Source organism: Salvelinus alpinus, chromosome 37 (genome assembly GCF_045679555.1).
Source record: "Salvelinus alpinus chromosome 37, SLU_Salpinus.1, whole genome shotgun sequence".
Taxonomy (NCBI): Eukaryota; Metazoa; Chordata; class Actinopteri; order Salmoniformes; family Salmonidae; genus Salvelinus; species Salvelinus alpinus.
In genome coordinates this window covers 13,354,178-13,368,565 of record NC_092122.1, presented here as the reverse complement: position 1 = coordinate 13,368,565, position 14,388 = coordinate 13,354,178, and the positions used below count along the sequence as shown (strand labels likewise).

The 14,388-nt window shown below is 41.6% G+C and overlaps 2 protein-coding genes across 3 annotated transcripts; one reads left to right on the top strand and one right to left on the bottom strand.

Moving 5' to 3' along the window:
- The first annotated feature begins 487 nt into the window (after positions 1-487).
- On the top strand, positions 488-6,391 carry LOC139566056 (WASH complex subunit 3-like). The gene is made up of 6 exons (XM_071386910.1): positions 488-708; positions 932-1,096; positions 1,242-1,388; positions 4,435-4,542; positions 4,628-4,692; positions 4,848-6,391. The coding sequence occupies exons 1-6, from the start codon at positions 658-660 to the stop codon at positions 4,942-4,944; spliced, it is 633 nt and encodes a 210-aa protein (XP_071243011.1). The 5' UTR covers positions 488-657; the 3' UTR covers positions 4,945-6,391.
- A 2-nt stretch (positions 6,392-6,393) lies between these two features.
- Positions 6,394-13,364, bottom strand: LOC139566055 (DNA damage-regulated autophagy modulator protein 1-like). Of its 2 annotated transcripts, none has more exons than XM_071386909.1 (7): positions 13,160-13,364; positions 11,235-11,302; positions 10,739-10,881; positions 10,482-10,659; positions 10,344-10,381; positions 8,593-8,685; positions 6,394-8,492 (listed from the first exon to the last, which is right to left on the bottom strand). In XM_071386909.1, exons 1-7 carry the CDS (start codon positions 13,171-13,173, stop codon positions 8,454-8,456), a joined length of 573 nt encoding a protein of 190 aa, XP_071243010.1. In that variant the 5' UTR covers positions 13,174-13,364; the 3' UTR covers positions 6,394-8,453. The 2 variants fall into 2 exon arrangements, with proteins under 2 accessions (XP_071243010.1, XP_071243009.1); XM_071386908.1 differs by lacking the exon at positions 13,160-13,364 and adding an exon at positions 12,426-12,795.
- Between the last annotated feature and the right edge of the window lie 1,024 nt (positions 13,365-14,388).

Sequence of the window (14,388 nt, the reverse complement as noted above, 5' to 3'; positions counted from 1 at the left end):
ACAAGTCCATTTCAAATCAAACGGTTGGAATCGTTTTAGAGTTCAGATTGAGGTCAAGTTGGACAGCATTTTTGGTTCCCTGTGTTTTATTTTCCATTGGTTCTGCTGCGCTCCTATGTAGTAATAGTTCGCAACACCCATGCACTCATATTGTGGGTTGTCTCCAAAGATAGCATCTGAGGCATCATCAAAATTAAGTTGTCAAATAATTTGTGTTGATGGCTTTATCCATTAGCTCATCATCTCTGCAAAACATATTACACAGTAACTAAGTCCTTCTTGCCTGGATCAACATAATTGTGGCTTGTTTTGAGACACTGCACATGTATTAACCATTATACTGTACTCCCTCCTTGTGGTGTATTGAACACACTGCATTTGTGGCAATGAACTGTTAACCCTCCAGTTCAGGAGATGGAGGTATGCACCTTCAGCCTTGGGTTCATTTTGATTTCCAATAAAGAAGTAGAAAACTAAGCACCTCATTGGCTGATATACCCGGAAGAGCAGAAGAATAATGACGTCAGACTTGGGTCACAGTGAAGTCACATGAGGCGTAATAAAATTTCCATCTCGCTTTTGCAGATTTTCAGTAAGATATTACTATTAAACAAAGTAATAGCGAGTTAACCGATAGTTTGCCAAAACGATAAAAACATGGACGAGGACGGTTTACCGATTGTGGGATCAGGAATAGATCTGACCAAGGTGAGTGTTTTCCGTAGCCGAAGCTATCTTGGTGGCTACTGTAGCTAAATTAGCCATGATAGCTTTTTGTTTTGTAAACAAGCTGAATGACTCTCAGCCAAATAATGTAATCAAGTAAATGTTGTATCTAATGAGTATGTGTAGTAAATGTTTTTGAACTCCCCAACTCTGTAAGTAAATAAACATAGCATTTTTCCCATGATACTGAATGATATGGTCCCAGGTCCCAGCCATACAACAGAGGAGAGTCGTTGCCTATCTCAACCAGTTCATAGTGCACACTGTCCGCTTCCTCAATCGTTTTTCGACAGTTTGCGAAGAGAAACTTGCAAGCATATCTCTTCGCATACAGCAGATTGAAACTACCCTCAGCATTTTGGAAGCAAAGGTAGGTAACCCAGCTCCTGTATGTGTTTTGTATACAATACTGTGACTTTACTCTTGTCTTTGATGTTGTTGTACTGTTATGTGCTTTGCTGCTCTGGGCATATCAATATGATAATGTCAGTGCGTCCTGATTTTGTTCTATGTAGCTATCCTCTATTCCTGGTTTGGAGGATGTCAGGGTGGAGGGTGTTGGTCAGCGGCCAGCTACAGAGGTCAATGGTCCAGTCGCAGTTGTGGTCCCAAGTCAACCAGAGACCCCTATAGCTGTGGCTGTGCCATTGCCACCTCCTGAGGTACCCCCCCCCCCACCACCACACACACACACACACACACACACACACACACGCACACACACAGTGCCTTCAGAAAGTATTCATACCCTTGAATTCAAAAATGGATTACATTTTTTTTTTTTTTCATATATCTCCAATATACACTGCTCCAAAAAATAAAGGGAACACTTAAACAACACAATGTAACTCCAAGTCAATCACACTTCTGTGAAATCAAACTGTCCACTTAGGAAGCAACACTGATTGACAATAAATTTCACATGCTGTTTTGCAAATGGAATAGACAACAGGTGGAAATTATAGGCAATTAGCAAGACACCCCCAATAAAGGAGTGGTTCTGCAGGTGGTGACCACAGACCACTTCTCAGTTCCTATGCTTCCTGGCTGATGTTTTGGTCACTTTTGAATGCTGGCGGTGCTTTCACTCTAGTGGTAGCATGAGACGGAGTCTACAACCCACACAAGTGGCTCAGGTAGTGCAGCTCATCCAGGATGGCACATCAATGCGAGCTGTGGCAAGAAGGTTTGCTGTGTCTGTCAGCGTAGTGTCCAGAGCATGGAGGCGCTACCAGGAGACAGGCCAGTACATCAGGAGACGTGGAGGAGGCAGTAGGAGGGCAACAACCCAGCAGCAGGACCGCTACCTCCGCCTTTGTGCAAGGAGGAGCAGGAGGAGCACTGCCAGAGCCCTGCAAAATGACCTCCAGCAGGCCACAAATGTGCATGTGTCTGCTCAAACGGACAGAAACAGACTCCATGAGGGTGGTATGAGGGCCCGACGTCCACAGGTGGGGGTTGTGCTTACAGCCCAACACCGTGCAGGACGTTTGGCATTTGCCAGAGAACACCAAGATTGGCAAATTCGCCACTGGCGCCCTGTGCTCTTCACAGATGAAAGCAGGTTCACACTGACCACATGTGACAGAGTCTGGAGACGCCGTGGAGAACGTTCTGCTGCCTGCAACATCCTCCAGCATGACCGGTTTGGCGGTGGGTCGGCATTTCTTTGGGGGGCCGCACAGCCCTCCATGTGCTCGCCAGAGGTAGCCTGACTGCCATTAGGTACCGAGATGAGATCCTCAGACCCCTTGTGAGACCATATGCTGGTGCGGTTGGCCCTGGGTTCCTCCTAATGCAAGACAATGCTAGACCTCATGAGGCATTGATGCTATGGACTGGCCCGCCCGTCCCCCAGACCTGAATCCAATTGAGCACATCTGGGACATCATGTCTCGCTCCATCCACCAACACCACGTTGCACCACAGACTGTCCAGGAGTTGGCGGATGCTTTAGTCCAGGTCTGGGAGGAGATCCCTCAGGAGACCCTCCGCCACCTCATCAGGAGCATGCCCAGGCGTTGTAGGGAGGTCATACAGGCACGTGGAGGCCACACACACTACTGAGCCTCATTTTGACTTGTTTTAAGGACATTACATCAAAGTTGGATCAGCCTGTAGTGTGGTTTTCCACTTTAATTTTGAGTGTGACTCCAAATCCAGACCTCCATGGGTTGATAAATTTGATTTCCATTGATCATTTTTGTGTGATTTTGTTGTCAGCACATTCAACTATGTAAAGAAAAAAGTATTTAATAAGAATATTTCATTCATTCAGATCTAGGATGTGTTATTTTAGTGTTCCCTTTATTTTTTTGAGCAGTGTATAATTGTGATGTGGCATATATCTGGGGAAGGGTATAAAACTAGAGTGTTGAAAGTTTTCAAGAGTAGTGGTCTCCACAATTGGGAAATTGGAAAAATTTGGAACTACCCGGACTCTGCCTAGAGATGGTCGTCTGACCAAACGGGCAAGAAGGACCTTGGCCAGGGAGGTCACAAGACCAAAATGACCACTCTGACAGAACTACATAGTTCCTTGGCTGAGATGGGAGAACTTGTCAGAAGGGACAACAGTCTCTAAAGCACTTCACCAATCTGGGCTTTATGGGAGAGGGACCAGACGGAAGCCACTCCTGAGAAAAAGGCACATGACAGCACGCCTGGAGTTTGCAAAAAGGCACATGAAAGACTGAGCTCATAAGACAAAAGATTCTGTGGTCTGAGACAAAAATGTAACTCTTTGGCCTGAATGCAAAGCGTTATACCGGAAGAGAACCTGGCACAGCTCATCACCCGTCTAACACCATCCCTACTGTGAAGCATAGTGGTGGCAGCATCATGCTATGGGGATGCTTTTCAGTGGCAGGGAGACTGGTTAGGATAGAGGGAACAATGAATGGAGCCAAATACAGGCAAATCCTTGATGAGAACCTGCAAACGACCTTAGACTGGGGCAACGATTTACGTTCCAACAGGGCAATGACCCAAAGCATACAGTCAAAGTGCTTGAGTGGCCCAGCCATAGACCAGACTTGAATACCATTAAATCTGTGGAAAGACTTGAAGATTGCTGCTCCCTATCTAACTTAACAGAGCTTGAGAAAATCTGCAAGGGAGAAAATCCTAAAATCCAGAAGTGCAAAGCTAACAGACACTGAAGACAACTCACAGCTGTAATTGCTGCCAAAGGTGCTTTTACAAAGTATTAACTTGGGTGTGAATACATATGTAAATGAGATATTTCTGTATTTAATTTTCTATATATTTGCAAAAATGTCTAAACATGTTTTCACTTTGTCATTGTGGAGTATTGTGTGTAGACGGGTGAGGGGAAAAAATGTAATAAGTCAAGGGGTATGAATACTTTCTGAAGGCACTACACACACAGTAATTGTGTAGTTGGCTTATGCACACAACTACATATATTTAAATCAGTGGAGGTTGCTGAGGGGAGGACGGCTCATAATAATGGCCGGAACGGAGCGAATGAAACGGCATCAAACACTTAGAAACCATGTTTGATGTATTTGATACCATTCCACTGATTCCGCTCCAGCTGTTACCACGAGCCTGTCCTCCCCAGTTGAGGTGTCACCAACCTCCTGGGATTTCAACATATCCATTTTTTGATGGAACAATAACTTAAAGACTTGGTGTATTTGTGCATGATGGAAATACTGAATTGCAGTATTGACTCTATTGTAGGCTTCTCCAAACATAACAGAACCAAGAGCAGCAGAGGCAGCAGGAGACAGTTGGATGACTGTGGCCAAGGACCCACGCTATGCCAGATATCTCAAGATGGTGCAAGTGGTAGGTCTCTATACATTGTCATATGCTATAGAAATGTGAAATCTGTTCAATGAAATCAGTAATGTAGAAAACTTTTCAAAAACAGGGTGTTCCAGTTATGGCGATAAAGAATAAAATGGTCCAGGAAGGTTTGGATCCCAAACTGCTTGAGTGAGTGTGCTTACATTACATCTTTGTAATATCTGTATTCTCATACCTTGTAATCCAATACGTTTTGTTTTATACCCACATCTGAATGTCATAAAATGGTGGTTCTACAGTTATTTTAAGTAACAATGGTGATTCCTACATGTTTCTGTATGCAGCACACCAGATGCACCTGTGCCTGATGCCGTCAAAAAGAAAACACTGGATCAAGATGATGACAGCGATGATGGCAGTGAGTCATCTTTCAGCGATTGATCTGCTGTCTTAGCCATGAAGTTGCCTATAGGGAACTTCCTTCCCTGTCATCTGTGCTCCAGGCCTTTTCCACTGTGCGGCTGCAGGGGCACAGAAGGACTAGATGCCAGTGTGTGCTTGACAGGCAGAACTATAGTGCTACCAGACAAAGTCCCACTTCTGTGGAAGGGATCTGCAGGGATGCATGGGACTTACAAAAACAGGCAGATTGTTAAGTAGCTGAAATCGCATTGTAGATTGAGTGAATGTCAACGAGAAAGAGCTGATAATGTCTATGTCCAGGTCAGCCACTGATCTTGTGAATGTTATATTTTTGTTTCCATTTCTTCTCCTGAAACATTTGATTGGTCATGGACATGGTGTGTCTTTATTTACATAGTTTAGCAGTAAAACCGATGGAATGACAACCATGGAAAGTACTAACCAGATAATCGATTAGTATTTGACCATTATTTTTCTTAGATTGCACTGGGCAAACATGCCTCTGCCCCATGTCAGTATCATGTGAACATTCCAATGCCTTTGAAAGCGATTGTGTGGCAGAAGGTAGCCTAGCGGTTAAGGGCGTTGGGCCAGTAACCGGAATGTTGCTGGTTGGAATCCCAGAGCCGACTAGGTGAAACATCTGTCTGTGCCCTTGAGCAAAGCACTTATTGCTCCGGTAAGTCGCTCTGAATCAGAGTGTCTGCTAAAAGACAAAAATGTATTTGTGCTTTAGTCACATTTGTTTTATTATTTTGACAATGATGTCTGCATGTTACACTTGTGAGAGGGTGATATGTTGTGTGTATCTCATGTCCATAAAAATGTTTGACAACATTTGATGGGTACTATTTTACACTACAACTGCTGGATGTCAAGCAGAAATGTTGAGGACTGTTCTCTGGCCGATTTGTCATTTTTAAGACATTAAGCTGTTGAAATGTAAATGTTCCTGGAGTGAACAATGTGAAGGAGAAATGTAAGAAAATTGCACTTTTGGGTAAATATATAATGGGGGAAAAACACCACTAGTTGTGAGCAATGTGTCAATTGCAATGGTACTGTGTAGGCTAAATTAACAGTAGTATCTAATGTGAATTCACCTCAATCTTCTAAAATGATGCATCTTAATCCCAGATTTAACCATGTGTGACTAACCATGTTAGCAAGCCTTTCAGGCCCTTGGATCCCACTGCATTATGCCTTTAAGTCAAGATAGTTTTATACAACATCCCTTTTATCCAAACAAATGCTCAGAGATCCAAATCATCTTCACATTGTTTGTAGTCGTCTCTGGACAGAACACTGCAGTGATGGGAGTTTTTCAATTGATTATGAAAGAGGGTAGATGGAGAGGTGTTAGAAGATTAGAAAGCACGTTGTTCACAAGCGCAAGGCAAGCAGCATTGAGATCTGAGTGTTTATGCAGTTTAGCCGTAAAAATAAAGAACACATTTTGCTTAAAGATATGTGGACATCATTTTATTCAAACACTGTTTGGGTTTTTTGTTGGGAACATTTAAATACTACACATACAGTCGCCTTGTATGTATTCTGAGTTACTTTATTACAATGGTATACCATAGATATGCCTCCTCAATACCCTGAGAAACAAGAGTTATTCTTGAGCAAAATACCTAAGTAGAAAAATATTTACATTCTAATATAAAACAATTACCCTTGGAGTAGGTAAATGTACATACAGCCTCTATCCATAAACTAGTGATGCGTGAAATTCATTTTCTATATTAACTTGATCTTGTGATTTTCTTGTTCAATACTGACCTTTGTACCACCTGGATGAGTCTTTCCTTAACCCAACAAATTCTAGAATTGCTGTTCACAGGATGTGTTTTGTTTTGTGGTTAACTGTTAAGACTTAGGTTATGTTGCAATGGATACAGTATTAAACAAATAATCATACCATTCAGATAATCTCATACAGTGCATTTGGAAAGTATTCACACCCCTTCACTTTTTCCACATTTTGTTACGTTACAGCCTTATTCTAAAATTGATTAAATAAAATGTTTTCCTCATCAATCTACACACAATACCCCATAATGACAAAGCAATTTTTTTGTTGTTGAAATAACTTACTTAAGTATTCAGATCCTTTTATGAGACTTGAAATTGAGCTCAGGTGGATCCTGTTTCCATTGATCGTCTTTGAGATGTTTTTAGAACTTGATTAGAGTCCACCTGTGGTAAATTCAATTGATTTGATATGATTTGGAAAGGCACACAACTGTCTATATAAGGTCCTACAGTTGACAGTGAATGTCAGAGCAAAAACCAAGCCATGAGGTCGAAGCAATTGTCCGTAGAGCTCTGAGACAGGATTGTGTTGAAGCACAGACCTGGGGAAGGGTACCAAAACATTTCTGCAGCATTGAAGGTCCCCAAGAAAACAGTGGCCACCATCATTCTTAAATGGAAGAAGTTTGGAACCAGCAAGACTCTTCCTGGCCAAACTGAGCAATCGGTGGAGAAGTCCTTGGCAAGGGAGGTAACCAAGAACCTGATGGTTACTCTGTCAGAGCTCCAGAGTTCCTCTGTGGAGATGGGAGAACCTTCCAGAATGACAACCATTTCTGCAGCACTCCACAAATCAGGCCTTTATGGCAGAGTGGCCAAATAGAAGCCACTCCTCAGAAAAAGGCAGCCTGCTTGGAGTTTGCCCAAAGGCAGCTAAAGGACTCTCAGATAATGATAAACAAGATTCTCTGGTCAGAAGAAACCAACATTGATCTATTTGGGCTGAATGTCAAGAATCTCGTCTGGAGGAATACGATGAAGCATGGTGGTGGCAGCATCATGCTGTGGGGATGTTTTTCAGTGGCAGGGACTGGGAGACTAGTCAGGATCGAGGGAAAGATGAACGGAACAAAGTACATAGAGATCCTTGATGAAAACCTGCTCCAGAGCACTCAGGATCTCAGACTGGGGCGAAGGTTCACCTTCCAACAGGACAACGACCCTAAGCACAGACAAGACAACGCAGGAGTAGCTTCGGGACACACCTCTGAATGTCCTTGAGTGGCCCAGCCAGAGCCCGGACTTAAACCCGATCGAACATCTCTGGAGAGACCTGAATATAGCTGTGCAGCGATGCTCCCCATCCAACCTGACAGAGCTTGAGAGGATCTGCAGAGAAGAATGGGAGAAACTGCCCAAATGCAGGTGTGCCAACCTTGTAGTTTCATACCCAATAAGACTTAAGGCTGTAATCGATGCCCAAGGTGCTTAAAACAAAGTACTGAGTAAAGGGTCTGAATACTTACGTAAAGGTGATATTTCAGTTTATTTTTATACATTAGCAAAAATTTCTAAAAACCTGTCTGCTTTGTCATTATGGGGTATTGTGTGTAGATTGGGGGAAAAACACAATTTAATACATTTTAGAATAAGGCTGTAACGTAACAAAATGTGGAAAAAGTGAAAGGGTCTGAATAGTTTCTGAATGGACAGAAAAATACCCTTGATTTTGTGAATATTCAGATTAAAAGGTTAAAATCGATGCTTCGTCAGGAAACAAACTCTGTTCTCAGCTTCAGAATAAACTTCTGTAAGAAACAAGACATAGAAATAAAAACACTCAAATAAAGGAGAAGAAAAGGATAATGATTTCCCACCACAATGACAGAGCGGTGACTGAAAACTCACTTTAAAGTCGTGGATGTAGGTGAAGAAGAAGAAGATGAAGCTGAAGACCACGATCCACTCACTCACAGCACTCACCAGATGGAACACATTGTCCTGTAATGACAGGAAGTCGGATAGAGACTGATATTGGCACGTATAGCTTCTCTGGCCTATAAAGCCTACAGTTGAAGTCAGAAGTTTACATACACCTTAGCCAAATACATTTAAACTCGGTTTTTCACTATTCCTGACAAAAATTCCCTGTCTTAGGTCAGTTAGGATCACCACTTTATCACCACTTTATTTTAAGAATGTGAAATGTCAGAATAATAGTAGAGAGAATTATTTATGTCAGCTTTTATTTCTTTCAGTCCATTTCCAGTGGGTCAGAAGTTTACATACGCTCAATTAGTATTTGGTAGCGTTGGCTTTAAATTGTTTAACTTTGGTCAAACGTTTCGGGTAGCCTTCCACAAGGCCCATTCCCCATTCCTCCTGACAGAGCTGGTGTAACTGAGTCAGGTTTGTAGGCCTCCTTGCTCACACACGCTTTTTCAGTTCTGCCCACAAATTTTCTATGGGATTGAGGTCAGGGCTTTGTGATGGCCACTCCAATACCTTGACTTTGTTGTCCTTAAGCAGTTTGCCACAACTTTGGAAGTATGCTTGGGGCCATTGTCCATTTGGAAGACCCATTTGCGACCAAGCTTTAACTTCCTGATTGATGTCTTGAGATGTTGCTTCAATATATCCACGTAATTTTCCTCCTCATGATGCCATCTATTTTGTGAAGTGCACCAGTCCCTCCTGCAGCAAAGCACCCCCACAACATGATGCTGCCACCCCTGTGCTTCTCCCCCTTTTTCCTCCAAACAACAAAGGTCATTATGGCCAAACAGTTCTATTTTTGTTTCATCAGACCAGAGGATATTTCTCCAAAAAGTACGATCTTTGTCCTCAAAAAGTATGACCTTTGTCCCAATGTGCAGTTGCAAACCGTAGTCTGGCTTTTTATGGCGGTTTTGGAGCAGTGGCTTCTTCCTTGCCGACCGGCCTTTCAGGTTATGTCAATATAGGACTCGTTTTACTGTGGATATAGATACTTTTGTACCCGTTTCCTCCAGCATCTTCACAAGGTCCTTTGCTGTTGTTCTGGGATTGATTTGCATTTTTCGCACCAAAGCACGTTCATCTCTAGGAGACAGAACGCATCTCCTTCCTGAGCGGTATGACGGATGCGTGGTCCCATGGTGTTTATACTTGCGTACTATTGTTTGTACAGATGAACGTGGTACCTTCAGGCATTTGGAAATTGCTCCCAAGGATGAACCAGAATTGTGGAGGTCTACAATTTTTCTTCTGAGGTCTTTTGATTTTCCCATGATTTCAAGGAAAGAGGCACTGAGTTTGAAGGTAGGCCTTGAAATAAATCCACAGGTACACCTCCAATTGACTCAAATTATGTCAATTAGCCTATCAGAAGCTTCTAAAGCCATGACATCATTTTCTGGAATTTTACAAGCTGTTTAAATGCACAGTCTACTTAGTGTATGTAAACTTCTGACAAACTGGAATTGTGATACAGTGAAATAATCTGTCTGGAAACAATTGTTGGACAAATTACTTGTGTGGTTGGAGTGGTTGAAAAAACAAGTTTAAATGACTCCAACCGAAGTGTATGTAATCTTCTGACTTCAACTGTATATGGATCCAGAATGTTGCCCATCTTTGTTGTTTGTTGTGTTCTTGGTAAAGATGTGCTCATACCGTACCTTGTCTTCAGTTCTATGCAGTAAGGCAAAGATAATAGCTGGTTGGAAAATGAAGGAGACCTTTTCTTTGATAAAACAATGATCATTCATGATTAAAATAATTTAGACACAATGGATTACTATTGTCTTCAAGGATACTGGGGGGAACTGCCAGGAAGCCCATGGTTGCCATTCCTGTGCGCACATGGCACAAGGCCATGGAACATCCATAGGGGAAGGTCTTATAGGATATAATGGACTGGAGGATGGTGTACAACACACCAGAAACGAAGAAGAGTATTGCACCTGCATCATGAACTTGAATAATCGTTGTTTCCTGGGGTAAAAGAACACACCAGAGAGATCATGTATTGAATATGACACTCCATCTTCTCACTTAAGAGGTGACAACCTACCTGGAAAGTAGCGACAAAACACATCCCCAAACAAGAAAGCGTTCCAATCCATAAAGCAGCCTGGTTCAGCACTGGGGGAACACCACCTGCCTTCTCATTGAGCTTCTCCACAAACTTGTATCTGGCATACATGGTGGCCATACCTGTAGAGGATTTGGTATGGCACATGGAGTGAATGTTTTTATTTTAAAATGTCACATTTAGACAGTATTCGCTCACAGGCTACTGTAGGGCAATGTAAAACCTGCAATATTTATGTATTTATTTAATTTGCACTTTAAAACATAGGGAACTTATATGTAATACTCAGTAAAATGATCTTATACCATTGATCCCAGCCTTTTCTTGCCATGCATTTCTACTTTCATTTTCAAAAAAATGGGAAGTGTGACTAAAGCTTTTGGCACAGTCGCTGACCTGGAAAAACCCATGAGGTTGCTTAAGCTCAGACAAAAACAAAAGGCCTTTCATGGTTTTAGTGTCTTTCTGTGCTCACCTGCAAATGCAGTGATGACCGTCATCAAGCCAAAGATACAACTCTCTGGGGGTTTAGCCCCAATTTCACTAAAGAAAAGAAGAGTTCAGGTTTAATGGGTGTAATTCTGCAGTGTCTAGAGGGCATTTTAAAAATGTTGATATGTTTAAGGCCCAGTGCAGTCCAAAACCAGATTTTTTTTGTGCTTTATATTACCACACTATGAGGTTGGAATAATACTGTGAAATTGTGAACATGTTGATAATGCCCTTTTGGTGTAAGAGCTTTTTCCCTTTAAAAGTCAAGTAAGGAAACACACTGGCTAGTAAGTAGTTCACAGACCTCTACGCAGTTGGCTACACAGCTGGGACCTGGGTAGCCCAACAGGCACAAGATGGTGTTATTATTCTTTTTATGTTGTTTGTCATACGACATCAGGAAGAACCACGCCCTCTAGGGTTCTATGCGCTAGGACCCTCCCAGCGAAGGAAAGGAACAATTCTGTTTTCTATAGATTTTCAGATTCACTCTCAAAAGCACACCATTTAACAGAAAAACAGAACAAATGTGATGTTCTAAGTCCACAACAATGTTAAACCACATCAGGAGACTTTTTGAGGTCTGGGTTCCCCTAATTCATTGCGCACCTAGCAAGAAACTTCATAAACTAGCAGTGTTTCTGTAGGCTACTGTACAATGACCGACATGTGATGGCAGAGTTTGCTTAACAAATGCCTTCCCGATTGAGACAAATCATTATGATGCAATCCTTGCGGTCAACGTTTAACTGGGAAGGTGTTTTGGGAATGCCTTTAGACATGTTTATTCAAACAACGCATGATGATTGAATTGCGCATCGTCAATATCCAACCAAGCCTTCGAAGTCGACTTGGGTTGCATACCCATTGTTGCATTGGTTAGCATGTACTGGTACCCAGTTGAGAGCTGAACGCTCTTGCTGCCTGACAGATGAGATTCTGTTGAAACTAGGCTGTGAATATATTTCACATGCTTTGCGTTTGTATAGGCTACTTTGTGCATGATTTTTTATATTGTACTACGTAATTGATAAGGCGCAGGCCTATCCCTCCACTACATGTGTAATCTTATTAACAGTTTGATAAAGAAAGGCAGTTCGTGGAAAATAAAAACTATTAGGCAACTGATAAATATTAATAGCCTACAATCGTCTTGTTCTAAATTCTTACCTACCTTATATAGGGTAAAATAAAACCCACATCATGCTCGAACAATGCAATTACGTAGGAAACAATAAACGTGCTGGATGACCAGATGACCAAGAAAACTGGTAAAACGCATATTCCCTTCATGTCCATGAACCAAAACATATTGTCAACAATAAGGACAAGTTACAACACAGACAGACCGATCTTAAGTGCAATTTATAAAGACGTATTCGATGCAGAATACTGACAAGTAAAATCCATCTGCCAATAATGCTCAAGAGTTGAGATTTGAAGAAGGAATATCATAGGCTTTCTGTAAACCGTAATTTTGAAGTCACGTGGTCTAGGCAGTATTGTATTTCAGTCGTGTTGAGTGTGTGTGTGTAGGTTGTGTTTGGGTTTCTCTTCCGATCATTTCCGCATGTGACAGAAAATAACACTCAGCCGTGCATACCAGAGTGTGTATCATAAATATTCACCCCGCTTGGATTTTTTCCACATTTTGTTGCGTTACAAAGTGGGATTGAAATTAATTGAATTGTTCGTTTTTTCTCTCTCATTGATCTACACAAAATACTCTGTAATGTTAAAGTGGAAGACATTTTTCAAAAAATAAACGTAATTAATGAAAATTAAAACACTCATAATATATCTTAATTCGATAACTATTCACCTCCTGAGTCAATACATGTTAGATATACATTTGGTAGCGATTACAGCTGTGTCTTATTGGGTAAGTCTCTAAAGAGCTTTGCAAACCTGCATTGTGACATTTTTGCCCGTTCTTTTCAAAATTCTTCAAGCTCTGTCAAGGTGTTGAGGATCATGACTAGACAGCAGTTTAAATCTTGCCATAGATTTTCAAGCAGATTAAAGTCAAACCCGTAATTTGGCCACTCCGGAACATTCACTGTCTTCCTGGTAAGCAACTCGTGTAGATTTGGCCTTGTGTTGTAGGTTATTGTCCTGCTGAAAGGTGAATTCCTTGTAAAGACTGAAGCAGGTTTTTTCTGTAGGATTTCTGCCTTTGCTTATGCCATGTTCAACTCCTAGTCGGAACTAGCAACTGTGACATTTCGACGTGTGTAACCAGTTAACATGTTGGACATTTCTGATAAGGCTTTGCATTAAGGCCTAAAAGTGTATATATTTTTTTGCAGTATTACTTTAGTGCCTTGTTGCATACAGGATGCATATTCTGTATATTTGTATTCTTCTTTGCCCTCTGTCGTTTAGGTATTTATTGTGGAGTCACTACAATGTTGTTGATCCATCCCGTTTTCTCCCTTCAGAGCTAATGAACTCTGTAACGGTTTTAAAATCACCAATGGCCTCATGGTGACATCCCTGAGCAGCTTCATTTCTGTCCTGCAGCTCAGTTCAGAAAGATAACTATATCTTTGTTGTGTCTGGGTGGTTTAGTATGCTACATCATCCACAGCATTATTATTATTATTATTAACATGACTATGCTTAAAGAGATATTCGATATCTGATTTGTTATTGTTACCCAATTCACCAATCTTTGTGTTTCCCTATAAAGCTTTTGAAAAGCTCCCTGGTCTTTGTAGTTGAATCTGTGCTTGAAATGCAATACTTGATTGAGGGACATTACAGATGTATGTATGGGGGACAGAGGAAGGGGTAGTCATTCAAAAATCATGTCAACCCCTATTATTTCACATAGAGGAGTCCATGTAACTTATGTAATTTGTTATGCAGCATTTTACTCCTGAACTAATGTAGTATTGCCTAAACAAAAGGGGTGAATACTTTTGTAACGGCGTTCGTCTTCCTCCTCGTCTGAGGAGGAGACGTTAGAAGGATCGGAGGACCAATGTGCAGCGTGGTAATTGTTCATCTTGTTTAATAAAAGGGAACACTCAAAATACAAAAACAACAAATGTGGAAAACCGAAACAGTTCTGTCTGGTGCAGACACACGGAGACTGAAGACAACCACCCACAAAACCCAACACAAAACAGGCT